Source organism: Crocuta crocuta, unplaced genomic scaffold, assembly GCF_008692635.1.
Source record: "Crocuta crocuta isolate KB4526 unplaced genomic scaffold, BGI_CrCroc_1.0 scaffold11, whole genome shotgun sequence".
Taxonomy (NCBI): Eukaryota; Metazoa; Chordata; class Mammalia; order Carnivora; family Hyaenidae; genus Crocuta; species Crocuta crocuta.
The window spans coordinates 4,473,621-4,487,807 of NW_027528624.1; the positions used below are offsets into that span (position 1 = coordinate 4,473,621).

At 44.5% G+C, this 14,187-nt stretch overlaps 1 protein-coding gene across 5 annotated transcripts in view; it reads left to right on the forward strand.

The window, feature by feature from the left end:
* SYTL3 (synaptotagmin like 3) overlaps positions 1-14,187 on the forward strand; it is a 98,298-nt gene that overhangs the window by 21,019 nt on the left and 63,092 nt on the right. For all 5 annotated transcript variants that reach the window (XM_077755127.1, XM_077755129.1, XM_077755132.1 and 2 more), the window contains one exon: positions 606-824. In XM_077755127.1, the coding sequence (XP_077611253.1) occupies positions 606-824 (219 nt within the window). The remainder of the gene's footprint in view (positions 1-605; positions 825-14,187) is intronic.

Consider the following 14,187-nt stretch of genomic DNA (forward strand, 5'->3'; position numbering starts at 1 on the left):
AACAAGCCATAAAAAAAACAAAAACAAAAAAACCCAAAAAACAAAACAAAAACAAAAAACCCAGTAGCAAAAGCATAGCACCAGTTAAATAATTGTATTGGTAGATAACTTATGACAATAGCCGGGGCGTATGTTCTATCTTTATAGTTCTTTCTATGCCTTCAATATTAAAATTGATGCCATGCTCTGTGTTTGTGTGTGTGTGCGTGTTTTGTTTTGCTTTGCTTTCTTCTCTCACTGTTCTTGCTAACCATCATGATGCCCTTTGGGCATGGAGGGATGAGTCTAGAACAAAATGAGTGGCTGACTCATCTGTGCCAGGAATTTTTTACACTTTGCCATTTGGTCTTCTCCGCATCCCTGGGAGATAAGCTTTTGCTCGTCTCTGTTTCACAGCTGAGAAAATCTCTGAGCCTCTTTTTGGAAGGTTAAGTGAGACCCCTGGCTCGCCGGGCCATGTTGTTTCCTGGGAGCACTGGAAGCCAAAGCGCCTTCTTCTTCTCTTGCCGTGAGTGGCAGTGTTAGGGCTCTTGCCGTGAAGGAGTATGTCTAGCGTCTGTCCTTCCATTCAGTCCTATCTCCTCATTTGACCCTTTGGGCCGCAGGAAACTGAAGACGCACCTGCAGCATCTCAGGTGGAAAGGAGCAAAGAGCGTGAGCCAGGAGTACAAAGAGAAGTCTTGTGCCCGCTGCCAGCGCCCGCTGGGGCTTCTGCTGAACCGGGGCGCCGTGTGCAAAGGCTGCAGCTACCGTGTGTGCTCCGAGTGCCGGGTGTTCCTGAGGAGGACCCACGCCTGGAAGTGCACCGTGTGCTTTGAGGACAGGTGAGCTTGCCCGCACACTCGCTTCCTCCCTTGGACTCAGCCCTGGAGATGGTCCCAGACAAACTGCCGACAGACAGAGCAGTGGCTCCTCAAATTCAGTTGGTAAATGTTCCTAGAGTGCTTAATACGAAGCTACCTTTCTAGACTTGAAAGTTATAGTCATTTAAAAATTAAATTTTATTATATAAAAAGGATTTTCTTAAAAAAATTTGCAAACATTTGTTTGTAATAGCCAAGGATGGGCTAACCCAGGAGTTAAGATTCACTTGGATTTTGTAACTAGGTGCCTAAGTTTTCTTAGAGCTTAATTTATCTCTTTCAGAGAAAGTGAAGTAAATTTTAATGTAGGGAAAATTAGAGTGATCCTGTGTAGCATTATTTATTTGTTTATTTGAAAGAGAGAGAGGGGTACCTGGGTGGCTCAGTTGGTTAAGTGTCTAACTTCAGCTCAGGTCATGATCTCATGGTTCATGGGTTCAAGCCCCGCATCAGGCTCTGTGCTGACAGTGAGGAACCTGCTTGGGATTCTTTCTCTCTCCCTCTCTTTCTGCTCCTCCCCTTTTCGTACTTTCTCTCTGAGATCACGACCTGAGCCAAAATCAAGAGTTGGATGCTTAACTGACTGAACCACCCAGGTGCCCAGAGAGAGAGAGAGAGAGAGACAGAGAGAGAGAGAGACAGAGAGAGAAAGCATTTTAAGCAGGCTCAGTGCTCAGCATGGAGCCCTAGGCGAGACTCAATCCCATGATCCTGTGATCATGACCTGGGCCAAAAGCAAGAGTTGGACTCTCAACCAACTGAGCTACACACATGCCTCAGGTAATTTTTTAAAAAATATCTTATTGAGGTACAATTGACATATAACATTATGTTGATTTCAGGTGTACAACATAATGATTCCATATCTGTATGCATTGCAAAGCGATCGCCACGGTAAATCTTACTACCACCCTCCCTATCTCTACTTCAGTTCTGCAAGATAACCTTGCCGGGTAGAGTATTCTTGGTTGGAAGTTTTTTTCCTCTCAGCACTTCCTTTCCTACACACTCCTGGCCCCTTGCACGCCCCATTGATTTTCTAAGCCAGACCTTTTGGGGGATGTATCTCTCTGGGGTAGGTCCCACGGGTTGGGGTTCCTGGCATGGGGCACAGACCCCTCACTCCTCTAGGGTAAGCTCTGTATTTGTAAGACCCCTCCCTGTTGGGGATCTCTGTGCCGGCGTGAGGTTTTGGTCGAGACCGCATCTCCCTCTTTCCGACCCACCTCAGTGTGATCGTCTTCTCCTTCGTGGTGGAGGAGCAGCTGAGCAGGCTTTCAGGGCTTCCTCACAGGGAGCTGTCTCCTGTGAAGCTGCAGTTTTGGGATGTCCGTGGGCGGAGGCGTGTTCAGGGTCATCCCACATCACCATGTTCCCACGTGGCTCTAAGTAAGGCCTTTTGGAAGGAGGCAAGCCAACTTATATTGGATCCTCGAAATAAAGAAATGAGTATGTTTCCATTAGTGATAGAGGAGTTGTGAGGTCTTTAAACATCTTTAACATAGAATTGGTATTTTCAACCACCCATTTCGAAAATGATAGAGAGGGTGTTTGGCTTGGGCTCCAGCTTTTCAAAGCAAGCACGGGCTGGTCATTGATTCCTCGAAAATGCAAGAGGCGGTGTTTCTGTGTGTTGGGGTCAGCGTGCATGAGGACATTGTGGAACGGAGAGGAAGGGAGAACCGATTGTCTGGTGTGAATCTAGGAGAATAATCAGAGACTTTGAGACTTGAAAACAACTCCTAAATGTTACTGCAGATGTGTGAGCGCCCTGGACAGAGATCATGAGAGGCACTTAGGCAGCGTGCACGTGGTGGCTGGGTTTCTCTCCCCCTAAACTGGGAGGCTTGTTTTTATTGGGCCCCTGCCACTAATTGCCTCAAATCTCCTGTCCCTATGCAAGGCTTCATTTCAATCCCTCCTCCAAAGAGAAGTGAAGTTGTTCAACCAGCTTTCTTTGCTCCTTTATTTCTGCGGCAGCGAGCCAAGTCACAGACTCCAAGCAGAGCCAAGTCCGCACGTTCTGTGTGTCTCCTTGGTTTCTTGAGGCCGATGTTCTTCAGGTGTTTTCCTTCCTGTTGTTAATGCTCCCTGCTGAGCCCTGCGGGCCTTTCTTACCTTGAGAAGGAAAGACAGAGATTTGTTGTCAGTTGGCCACAGTGTTCACGTCGGCCTGGGCCCTTGAGAGAGTACAAAACAGTTCCAAAGATGTCTAGAAAGGTCTTAAGATTTTCTTCCCTCAATAAACCGTATGTATTTGAAGTCTAATGGTAAACACTGCCTGCTAAGGGATTAAATTCAGCACTTTTTTTTGTCTTCTAATAGTTAAGCTATGAATTAAAAATCAAAACAGAAGGACAGCGTGAGGCAATCCCCCGGGAAGCTGGTGCTGTTGAAATCTCTCCACCCGAGAGGGCGTTCTGTCCTGGCTCTTGTGACCCGGCCCTCTACGGACACAAAGTGTGATTTCTAAAACCCCAGCTTCCTTATTTTGAAATAAGGTTGCTTTTCAAAATACTAAGATAATTGCATTACTAGGAGTCCTTTGCCTCAGGAAATTGTATTGGGGGGGGAGGAACGAAATAACTCATAACAATGCACGCTTTCCCCTTTTCCTGTCTTTGCAGCCCTATGTCCTGTCTCTGGTTTTGTCCACCCGGTACTGCTATCCTGTTTTAGGGCCAAAACAGAGCCTGGTAAAACTTTAGAGCATTTGACGGTCATAACTGGGCTGTGGGTCCTGGACGGGGGTTTGAGCCCGGTGTTTGCCTCTCCCTGTGTCTGTCTTCAGCTTGAGACTCAGTCCTTGGGAAGAAGGGGACCCATCATGGAACCAGGAGGGAAGGAGGGTGTTTTTTTTTTTAATTTTTTTAATGTTTTATTTATTTCTGAGAGAGAGAGAGAGAGAGAGAGAGAGAGAGAGAGAACGTGAGCAGGGGAGGGTCAGAGAGAGAGGGAGACACAGAATCCGAAACAGGCTTCAGGCTCTGAGCTAGCTGTCAGCACAGAGCCTGACGTGGGGCTCGAACCCACGAACTATGAGATCATAACCTGAGCTGAAGTCGGACGCTCAACCAGCTGAGCCCCCCAGGCACCCCAGGAAGGAGGTTTTTTAAATCAAGTAAGAAGATACAGTAGGATAGCAGTTTAAAAAAAGTAAAATGAGTGGCACCTGTGTGGCTCAGTTGGTTAAGTGTCTGACTTGGACTCAGGTCATGATCTCATGGTTTGAGTTCGAGCCCTGGGTCAGGTTCTGTGCTGAGCCTGGAGTCTGCTTCAGATACTGTATCTTCCTCGCTCTCCTCCCCGCCCCCCAAAATAAATGAACATATAAATAAATAAATAAATAAATAAATAAATCCTACAGATTGCTGCAATTGGAGCAAATGGAATGTGCCTTGGGGTTCTGTGGAGGTTCCAGGAGACCTTTGAGGTTTCTGCTACAGGCAGGTTTTCTCTTTGAGAGCTGCTAAAAGTCACAAGGAGCTCAGAGGATGGAGGGCTGAGCTGTTCGAGGTGACTTTCAGAGCTTCTGTGATTGGAGTATTTCTGGAAGAGGGTCAGCAGGAAAGAGCAAGACAGGCATCACTGGGGAGAAAGGACAGTGTGGGAATGAGCGTTTAGCATCTCTTAACACTACGTGTTTCATTTAAACCTTAAAACAGTCTTATGGGACAGCTTCGACTATTTTCCTAATCTTACAGGTGAAGAAACAGAGAATAAGAGACATAAGAAAGTTAGCCTAAGGCCAAGGAGTCAGACTTGAATCCTGCTCTCCTGAGTCCCATCCTTCCTAGATCTCTGCACTGTCCTACTTGCGGGGAGAAAAGCCACTCAGAAGACTTTGGGTCCTGGGGGTGCCTGGGTGGCTCAGTCAGTTAAGCATCCAACTGCTGATTTCGGCTCAGGTCATGATCTCACAGTTCGTGGGATCAAGCCCTGTGTTAGCACAGAGCTTGCTTGGGATTCTCTCTCTCTCTCTGCTCTTCCCCCACCTCTCTCTCTTTCTCTGTCTCCCAAAATAAAATAAACATTAAAAAGAGAGACTTTGAGGGTGCCTGGGTGGCTCAGTCAGTTAAGCATGTGACTTTGGCTCAGGTCATGATCTCACCATCCGTGAGTTCAAGCCCCACTTTGGGCTCTGTGCTGACAGAGCCTGGAGCCTGCTTCAGATTCTGTGTCTCCCTCTCTCTCTGACCCTCCCCTGCTCATGCCTCTCTCACTCTCTCTTTCTCTTTCTCTCTCTGAAGTAAATAGGCATTAAAAAAAAGAGAGAGAAGACCTTGGATATTGGACCATAGGAAATGGGATATGAACATAGGTGCTTTGCCAAAAGAAAGCCACACCAAAGTGGACCATGTTCTGCAGGGTGGACCCAGGGGGCAGGAAGATGGAGGCCAACATCTGAGGGAAAGTCTCTGCAGCGAACGGGGCATGAAGTGATGAGGCTCGAGGCAAAAAGAACTCGAGAGTAGAAGAGAAGCAGTGGGAAAAGACTTCAGGACACGAAGACATGTCGTAAAGGACTTGGAAGAATAAAGGTGGTTGAAAGTTGCTTCCAGTGGTGACGTGGCGTATGTTGTCCTTAGCAGGAGCCATCCAAAGAGGTGGATTTGGGAGAAGGAAAGGAGAGAAAGAGGCATGAATGTCCTTGCTTCTCTGGTTGATTACCGCAACCCTCCACCCTCGAATGTACTGACAGTTTCCGCGATGCAATGGCATGAGGTTAACAACCACGCTGAGGGGCGCCTGGGTGGCTCAGTTGGTTAAGTGTCCAACTTCAGCTCAGGTCATGATCTCACAGGTTCGTGAGTTCAAGCCCCACGTTGGGCTCTGTGCTGATGGCTCAGAGCCTGGAGCCTGCTTCCAGTTCAGTGTGTCCCTCTCTCTCTGACCCTCCCCTGCTGATGCTCTGTCTCTCTCCCTCTCTCAAAAATAAATAAACATTAAAAAAACAAAACAAAACCATGCTGAAACATGTCAAGGAGACTAAGCTTTATCTGTGCTTGTTTGTTTTAGCTTTAGTTTTATTTATTTATTTATTTTTTTAAACTCTTTGTCCACATTTGGTGTCTTTATTATTTCTTTTTTTTTTTTTNAGCCCCTAGCTTTAGTTTTAAAAAATAAGATTGAACTTGATGACTCAGGCTCACAGGGATTGTTTTCCCTTCAAAATGATTACTGTGCAGTAGCATCAGATTCCACGTGTCTAGAAGAAACCTGCTCACCTCCCTGAAGTAGATGCTGAGGACTTATACATGCTCAAGATGTGTTTCCTTCAAACTGTGATCATATTCTCTTGCTTCGTAATTGGCTGTGACCATAAGCAGTCAGTCATTCTTCAGCCTCAGATATTCATCTGAATGCTTTCTTGGGTTCGTTAGGAATGTTTGCTATTTATAAAATAATTAGAACAGAGATTTTACAGTTAGGTTTTCAAATTATGGGAGACGGCACTGTTGATTTCAGATTATGGGCTACTCACATTTCTCTGATGTACTATGCCTGAGGCTAACAGACAGAAACCTAAGTGTGTCCCATTCCAAACAGATACAGACGTTGGCATTTATTGCCACATTCTTAGTTCTCAGGTTGGGATTTGCATTATCGCGGCAGAGTGGTAAGGGTTAATAAGATTTTGGAATTTATTAAAGAGGATTTTTGTTTTGTTTTCCAAATAAATTTTAAATTAGGATTTAAGTGTAAAGGTACCACTAGAGGTTGATGTATTTTTTGCAAGGCGTGAAATAATTTTTATTAAAAAATCAAGTGACATTTTGGGGCTCCTGGGTGGCTTAGTCGGTTAAGCGTCCGACTTTCGCTTAGGTCATGATCTCGCGGTTCGTGGGTTGGAGCCCCGCGTCGGGCTCTGTGCTGACTGCCAGCTCAGAGCCTGGAGCCTGTTTCAGAGCCTGTGTCTCCCTCTCTCTCTGACTCTCCCCTGCTCACGCTGTCTCTCTCTCTCTCCTAGAAATAAATAAAAATATTTAAAAAAAAAATCAAGTGACATTTCAAGACAAGTTCTCTAACAATTGTATTTCCTGCTAAAGTAAAACTTCCCAGAGTTTGGAACATATACTCTTTGAAATTTCAGACTGATACCCCCAGCATTTTCCTAACCCTATGCTTTGTTAAAATGCTGAATCCCCACTTTTTCTCCACCAAGGCAAATAGCTAATGTACGAAAGTGGAATAATTTGCAGTCATTATTATAAATACTTCTACTCTTCATGTGAGCAAAAGGTCCAAGTCTATGAAATATTGGAAAGAAATTGAATGCTGGGTGTGGTATAGGAAGGCTGGAAAGGAAGGATTTTAGCTTGATGCCAAGGTTAAAGTGCCATTTCTTTGCTGCCTATCTTCTATTTCAAGACCTGATTTTTTTTCTAATCTCATTTTTATACTTGATCTTAGCCAAAAGGCGGAGAAGCAATTTTTCTAATCTGATTTTTAACATTGCTGATGGAAACTATGCTCGTGTGTTTCACAGCATACTTTGAGTAAAATATTTCACATAGACATATGGCTGCACATTTTTAAGAGATTAGCCACTGAGTCTAATTTCACAAGGGAAAAGCCTTTTGTTCTTTGAAAATGAACTTTTTTTCTTCTCAGTTCTGACCTGGAGACGATGTCTGATTTGATCCTCACCATATAGCATGGCTGTTTCACACGGTATTGCTTTCTGTAGGACGTGATAGATGGTAATCATATATAGGATCATGACGTCCTTTTTAATCCATTGACCAAATGGAAGTAATAACTATTTAATATTCTTTGAAGTCTTATGCTACTAAAACATATAGTAAAAAGGTAGACATTTATAGGACATTTTGAGAAAAAATTTATTTTGAAAAGTTTATTTTGTACTTACCGAAGGGAATACCTTCACAATAGCTTGAATACCATTCCTTTTGTTGAAATTGAAGTTTCTTCTGCAATCAGTACTTGATTAGTCATGGAAGGCTCTTGCTTTTAAAACCCTTCTTTGAGATTAGTAAGCTTTCTGTACCATTGATTCCCTGGTTCATACTTGACATTGTCACCTCATTCAGCTCAGCTGAAGCTTTTTGCCCTATAGGGAAGGTCAGCATGAGGGGGCTGCTGTCCCAGCTGGCACTTTGCCTGGTAGGGAAATGTTGCCTCTGTTAACACTCTGAGCTAGAGTTAAGGGTACTGGCAGGTGTAGGGATGCTGGGCAGGCTCCTAGGTCCTTTGAGGTCATGTCTTCATGGGGATTTCCACAATAGCATACCCATGTGCACAGATCAGACCAAAGCTCATTCCAGTGCCAGAGAGAAGTCATGTGTGAATTTGGCAATTTTAGATGATTCGACTCCTGTACTGTTCCATTAATGCAGATAATAAAGAATCAACATTTTTGTTGAAAGAAAGCTGCCCATGGATTTCTAACTAATATTAAAGCTGGCCTTAGTATGTGACACTCCTCTGAAATACCTTCTATCTTTGGGATGCTTTGATGATAATGGGATTCGATTTTGTGATATCTTTGTCAGATTCAAACTTACACTTAATGATTTTTTCAAGAAACTGGCAAAATTATTTCTTGAAAAGGTAAGAGGGGCGCCTGGGTGGCTCAGTCAACTAGCTGGGCATCAACTCTTAATTTTTGCTTAGGTCATGATCCCAAGATCCTGGGATCAAGCCCCATGTCAGGGACTTAAGATTCTCTCTCTCTGGGGCGCCTGGGTGGCTTAGTCGGTTAAGCGTCCGGCTTTCGCTTAGGTCATGATCCCAAGATCCTGGGATCAAGCCCCATGTCAGGGACTTAAGATTCTCTCTCTCTCTCTCTCTCTCTCTCTCTCTCCCTCTCCCTCTTCCTCTTCCTCTTCCTCTCCCTCCCTCCCTCCCTCCCTCTCCCCTGCTTGTGTACTCTCTTTCCCTCTAAAATAAATACATTTAATCAATTAATTAATTAATGGAAATAAATATGTCTGCCTAATTCTGCCAAATACTTTGCTACCCTATGAAGAGTACTTTTATAACTAGAGAAGTGAAGTCATCAGATAAGAAATCAGTTATTTCTTCCTCTTTTAAAATGGTAAAAACTTGCTAACAAGGCAGTGAAATGGTAACCTTGAACAGAGCCCTCTTTCCAATGGTTACTTTATATTTAAGGCTCCATAATCTAGGGGCAGTAAATTTATGTTGCTTATGCTTGGGAAAGGATGCACACAACATCCTAGGTAATGAATGTATAATCTAATGTGTTAAAGGTATCGAAGTTCATTTTCAGTTTGATTTAGGAACTGCCAAGTATTTAAATTTTGAATCTTATAAATGCTGATAGGTCCGGGGGTGTCTGGTTGGCTTAGTTGAGCAAGTGACTTAAAACAATTTTTTTTAATGTTTATTTACTTTTGGGCGGGAGGGGCAGAGAGAAAGGGAGACACAGAATCTGAAGAAGCAGGTTCCAGGCTCTGAGCTGTCAGCACAGAGTCCAATGCAAGGTTCGAACTCATGAACTGCAAGATCATGACCTGAACTGAGGATGGACACTTAACCTACTGAGCCACCCAGGTGCCCTGAGCATGTGACTCTTGATCTCAGGCTCATGAGTTCAAGACCCACGTTGGGCATAAAGTCTCGTTAAAATGAATGAATGAATGCCGACAAATCCTAAGAGCTGGTGTATTGTAAAACCTTCTGCCACTTGAAATAACAAAATGAAAATATTAATGTTGGTTTTGACAACAACCTGTAGCTTTCAAATATTCAAATGATAAGCCGGTGTTCATGGCAGCATTATTCAGGATAGTCGCAAAGTGGAGACAACCCAGTGTCCGTCCACAGATGAAGGGACAAACAACATGTGGCATAAACATGCTATGGAATATCTTTCAGATGTAAAAAAGAATGAAAAAAATTTTAATTTTTTAAGTTTATTTATTTTTGAGAGAGAGATAGAATGTGAGCACAGGAGGGGCAGAGAGAAGGAGACACATATAATTTGAAGCAGGCTCCCGGCTCTGAGCTGTCACCACAGAGCTCAGTGTGGGGCCCGAACCCTCAGACCATGAGATCATGACCTGAGCTGAAGTTGGACACTTAACCAACTGAGCCACCCAGGTGCCCCAAAAAGAATGAAATTTTAATACATGCTTAAACATGAATGAAACTTGCAAATATTATGCTAAGTGAAATAAGCCAGAAGGAAAAACGTATGATTCTGCTCACATGAGGTACCCAGTATAGGGACAGAAATCTATAGAGACAGAAATGTTATTTTATAAATTTTATTCACTTCGGCAACTCTTTTTAAGTATGTATAATATTATAAATTATTATTTTCATATGTTATAATATCTCCTTCAATAATTATTTTTGTCACCTGAATAATTTTAGGATTATATTTACAGTTAGCAAACTAATTTTAAATTTTAACAGATTTGGGTGCTAGTTGCCAATCTTCTGAGACCATTACTTCCCAATCTGCAAGTTCTTTACTTTGATTCATTTTTCAGTCAACTAAAGTGCCCCTTGGGGGTTTTTTGCCCCAGAAGAGCATGTGGGTGGCATATTGTCTGAGTCATTGCATATTTGATAATGACTTCAGTAGTCTTCCATCAAGCTCCTTTGAGCTATCCCTTGGATTTTTTGTTTGGTGTGTGTGTGTGTGTGTGTGTGTGTGTGTGTGTTTAAAGAAAGTGTGTAAGCAAGTGGGAGCAGGCAGGGCAGAGGGAGAGAGAGAGAGAATCTTTGGCAGTCTCCACACTCAACATGGAGACCCACATGGGGCTCCATCCCACGGCCCCAGCATCATGACCTGACCCGAAATCAAGAGTTGGACACTCAACTGACTGAGCCACCCAGGTGCCCTGCTTCTTTTATATATATTTATTTATTTAATCATGGTAAAATATATGCATCATAAAACTTACTACTCAGCTATGTTTAAGTCTACAGGTTAGTGGCATTAAGTCTGTGCATGTTGTTGTGTGACCATCACCATCTGTCTCTAGAACTTCTTCATCTCGCAAAACCGAAACTTCATGCCCGTTAAACAACAACACCCTATTTCTTCCTCCCGCTGGAGACCAGCATTCTATTTTCTGTCTCTATAAATTTGCATATTCTAGGTCCTGCTCTGTGTAGAATCTTCCAGTATTTGTCTTTTAATGACTGGCTCATTTCACTTAGCATGATGTTCTCAAGTTTCCTCGGCGTTGTAGCAATACTGCAGGTTTTCTTTCTTTCTAAGGCTGTACATTCCACAGTGCGTGTGTGTCACATTTTGTTTGTCCGTTCGTTTGTTGACGGGCACTTGAGTTGCTTCTACCTTTTGGCTGTTGTGAAAAATGCTGCTGTGAACATGGGATGCAGATATCTCTGAGGTCCTACTTTCAGTTCTTTGGGACATATTGCGGGCCCATAGGGTCCTCATAGGTTTAATTTTTTCATACTCTTTCCCACAGTCACTGCACCATTTAATCAGGCCACCAACAGTGTACAGGACTCCTGTTTCTCCACATCTTCGTTAACATGTGTCATTTTCAGGGGTTGGTTTGTTTTAATTTTTTATGTTTATTTATTTATTTTGAGAGAGATAGGGAGGGAGAGGGAGAGAGGGAGAGAGAGAAAAACCCAGCGGGAGAGGGGCAGAAAGAGAGACAGAATCTCAAGTAGGCTCTGCACCATCAGCGCAGAGCCCGACGCGGGGCTCGAACCACGAACCGCGAGATCATGACCTGAGCCGAGATCAAGAGTTGGACGTTTAACCAACTGCACCACCCAGGCGCCCCTGTTTTTGATAATAGTCATGCTAAAGGGTGAGAGGTGAAGGTGTGCTTGGTTTTTTGACCCAGTAACGTTTTCTTCAGTCGGTTATGGTTATTCTGATGATCTTTTATGCCCCTTGCCCTTGCTTCTTAAAGAATACCCTTTAATATGTAGGTTGGCTTTGTTCTCTGTCTCCCGTTTGTATTATCTTCTCCTCCAATATTTACTGTCCTTTCTGTTCCGTTCGTGTTCTGGAACAGCGCCTCTGCTGAGTCCTCGTCACTGATCCCACTTCCCAGGCCCTCCGTTCTGCTCCTTCTGGTCGGTCAGCAGTCACTCTGCTTTGGTAGTGTGGGTTTCCTAGATTTTTCTTTCTGAAGAGTCTGATGTCTCTTCGTGTCAGCCTGGCTTCCCCTCATGTCTTTCTGTTTCCTTCTCCTGGAGGTGGGGCTTCGGTGCTTTTGAAAACAAAGTGCTTTCTGGAATGTGCCCTGGTGCCCCCGCCCCGTGGTGCACCTTCCAAGAAGGCCACTTCCCTGGTCGTCTGGACTCTGTCTTTCCTGCTGGGTGGCATTTTGTCAGAGGCTCTCCGTTGTGTCTTCAGTTGTTACGTGCTCCTCGTCTCTCGCCCTTTCTGTGGTGGTGCGGGGGGGTTGGGGGGGCTCCTTAGATCTCTGGGGAAGACAGGGTGATGCGCAGCATCTAACCTGATTTTTTTTAATCTTTATTTTTGAGCGCGAGGGACAGACAGACAGAGCATGAGTGGGAGAGGAGCAGAGAGAGAGGGAGACGCAAAATCCGAAACAGGCTCCAGGCTCTGAGCTGTCAGCACAGAGCCTGACACAGGGCTCGAACTCATGAACTGGGAGATCATGACCTGAGCTGAAGTTGGATGCTTAACCGACTGAACCAACCCAGGAGCCCCTCTGATCCTATTTTTATGGACGAGATCTGAAGCGCTGCTCTGTTCAGCTGCAGCGGAATTTATCTCACTTTTGTCAGTTAGTTATCTGATGTAACAAACCAGGAGTCACAAACTCATGGCCAACAGGCTGCAGACAGCCCACAGGCCTTGTTTATGTTGGGACCTGCGTGAAGTCTAATATTTATCATTTTATTTTATTTTTTGTTTTGTTTCTCACATTTAAATATTTTTTTGATGTTTGTTTATTTTTATTTTGAGAGAAAAAGAGTCCGAGAACAAGTAGGGGAGGGGCAGAGAGAGGGAGACAGAGAATCCGAAGCAGGCTCCAGGCTCTGAGCTGATGCGGGGCTCGAATCCACAAACTGTGAGATCATGACCTGAGCTAAAGTTGGACGCTTAACAGACTGAGCCACCCAGGCACCCCAGTATTTATTGTTTTAATGCCTTAAAATGGGCCGTGGGTTCTCCCCTTCACCAGAGCACCCACCCCTCCTTACTGTCTCACACCCAGCCCACTTTCCTCATTTACGGTTTCTGCCTGGTGTCTGACACACGTGAGACCTCAGTGCTTACGGCCAACAGGGTCCCAGCCTATCTCTTCGTCCCCAGGTGCTCCCCACAGAACTAGGCATTTTTTAAATTTTTTTAAAATTTATTTCTGAGAGAGAGAGAGTGAGAGAGACAGCGTGAGCATGAGAGGGTCAGAGAGAGAGGGAGACACAGAGTCTGAAATAGGCTCCAGGCTCTGAGCTAGCTTGTCAGCACAGAGCCCAATGCAGGACTCGAACCCACAAACTGTGAGATCATGACTTGAGCTGAAGTCAGACGCTCAACCAACTGAGCCACCCAGGTGCCCCAGAACTAGGTATTTTTATTCATTCACCAACCTGCTGGTATTCAGTGGTCCTGGCCTGTGCCTCAGTCATGCTTAGGGCTGTGGATACCCCCCTGAGGGGGACACTGAGGGGACCTGCCTTCTCTCTGAGGTCCAGTGAGGAAGAGTTATTAATATTTGGCAAGAAGTGGTGGTAGCTTGATACAATCATTTCTTTATCTTCATCTTGATTCTCCGAGCCCTCCCCTAGTTACCTAGGATTTAATCACAACGATCAGTCTTTTTTTTTTTTTTTCCTGTCAAAAACGTTGAACACGATTCAACTGAGCTGACGGAAAAAAAACCTCACTGGGTTGCTTTGTAACTAGACACCATCTTAGATGTGAGATTATTTGAAGTAAAAAAAAAAAAATCAGCAGTTTGCATGCACAGGGCTGCGTTAGTGGGGGATGACCAAACAGGTGAGCAAACTTGTACACAGCAGGTAAGTTGATCTCAGTTTTACAAAATTAGGCTTCTTCATTTGGGCTTTTTGCAGCCTGTTTGTCTGAGGAGCCACCCGGGCACTCTTGAGGCGCCCTGGCCATCGGGACATTGGTTGGAGAAGAAATCTGCCCAGAGAAACATGCTTCTGTAGGCATTCCAAGAATTCTGACTCTGCAGACCAATTTTCCCCTCTTGTCCGTTGCATGGTGGAAGATACAGAAAGTAACTCTAGGGACATCACGCTGACTTTTTGAAGAGCGTCAAGCATGGGAGGGACAGCTAACCATCTGCAGATGCAAGTGATTAAGTGCAAAATAACACTGCCTCCCAACCGGGCT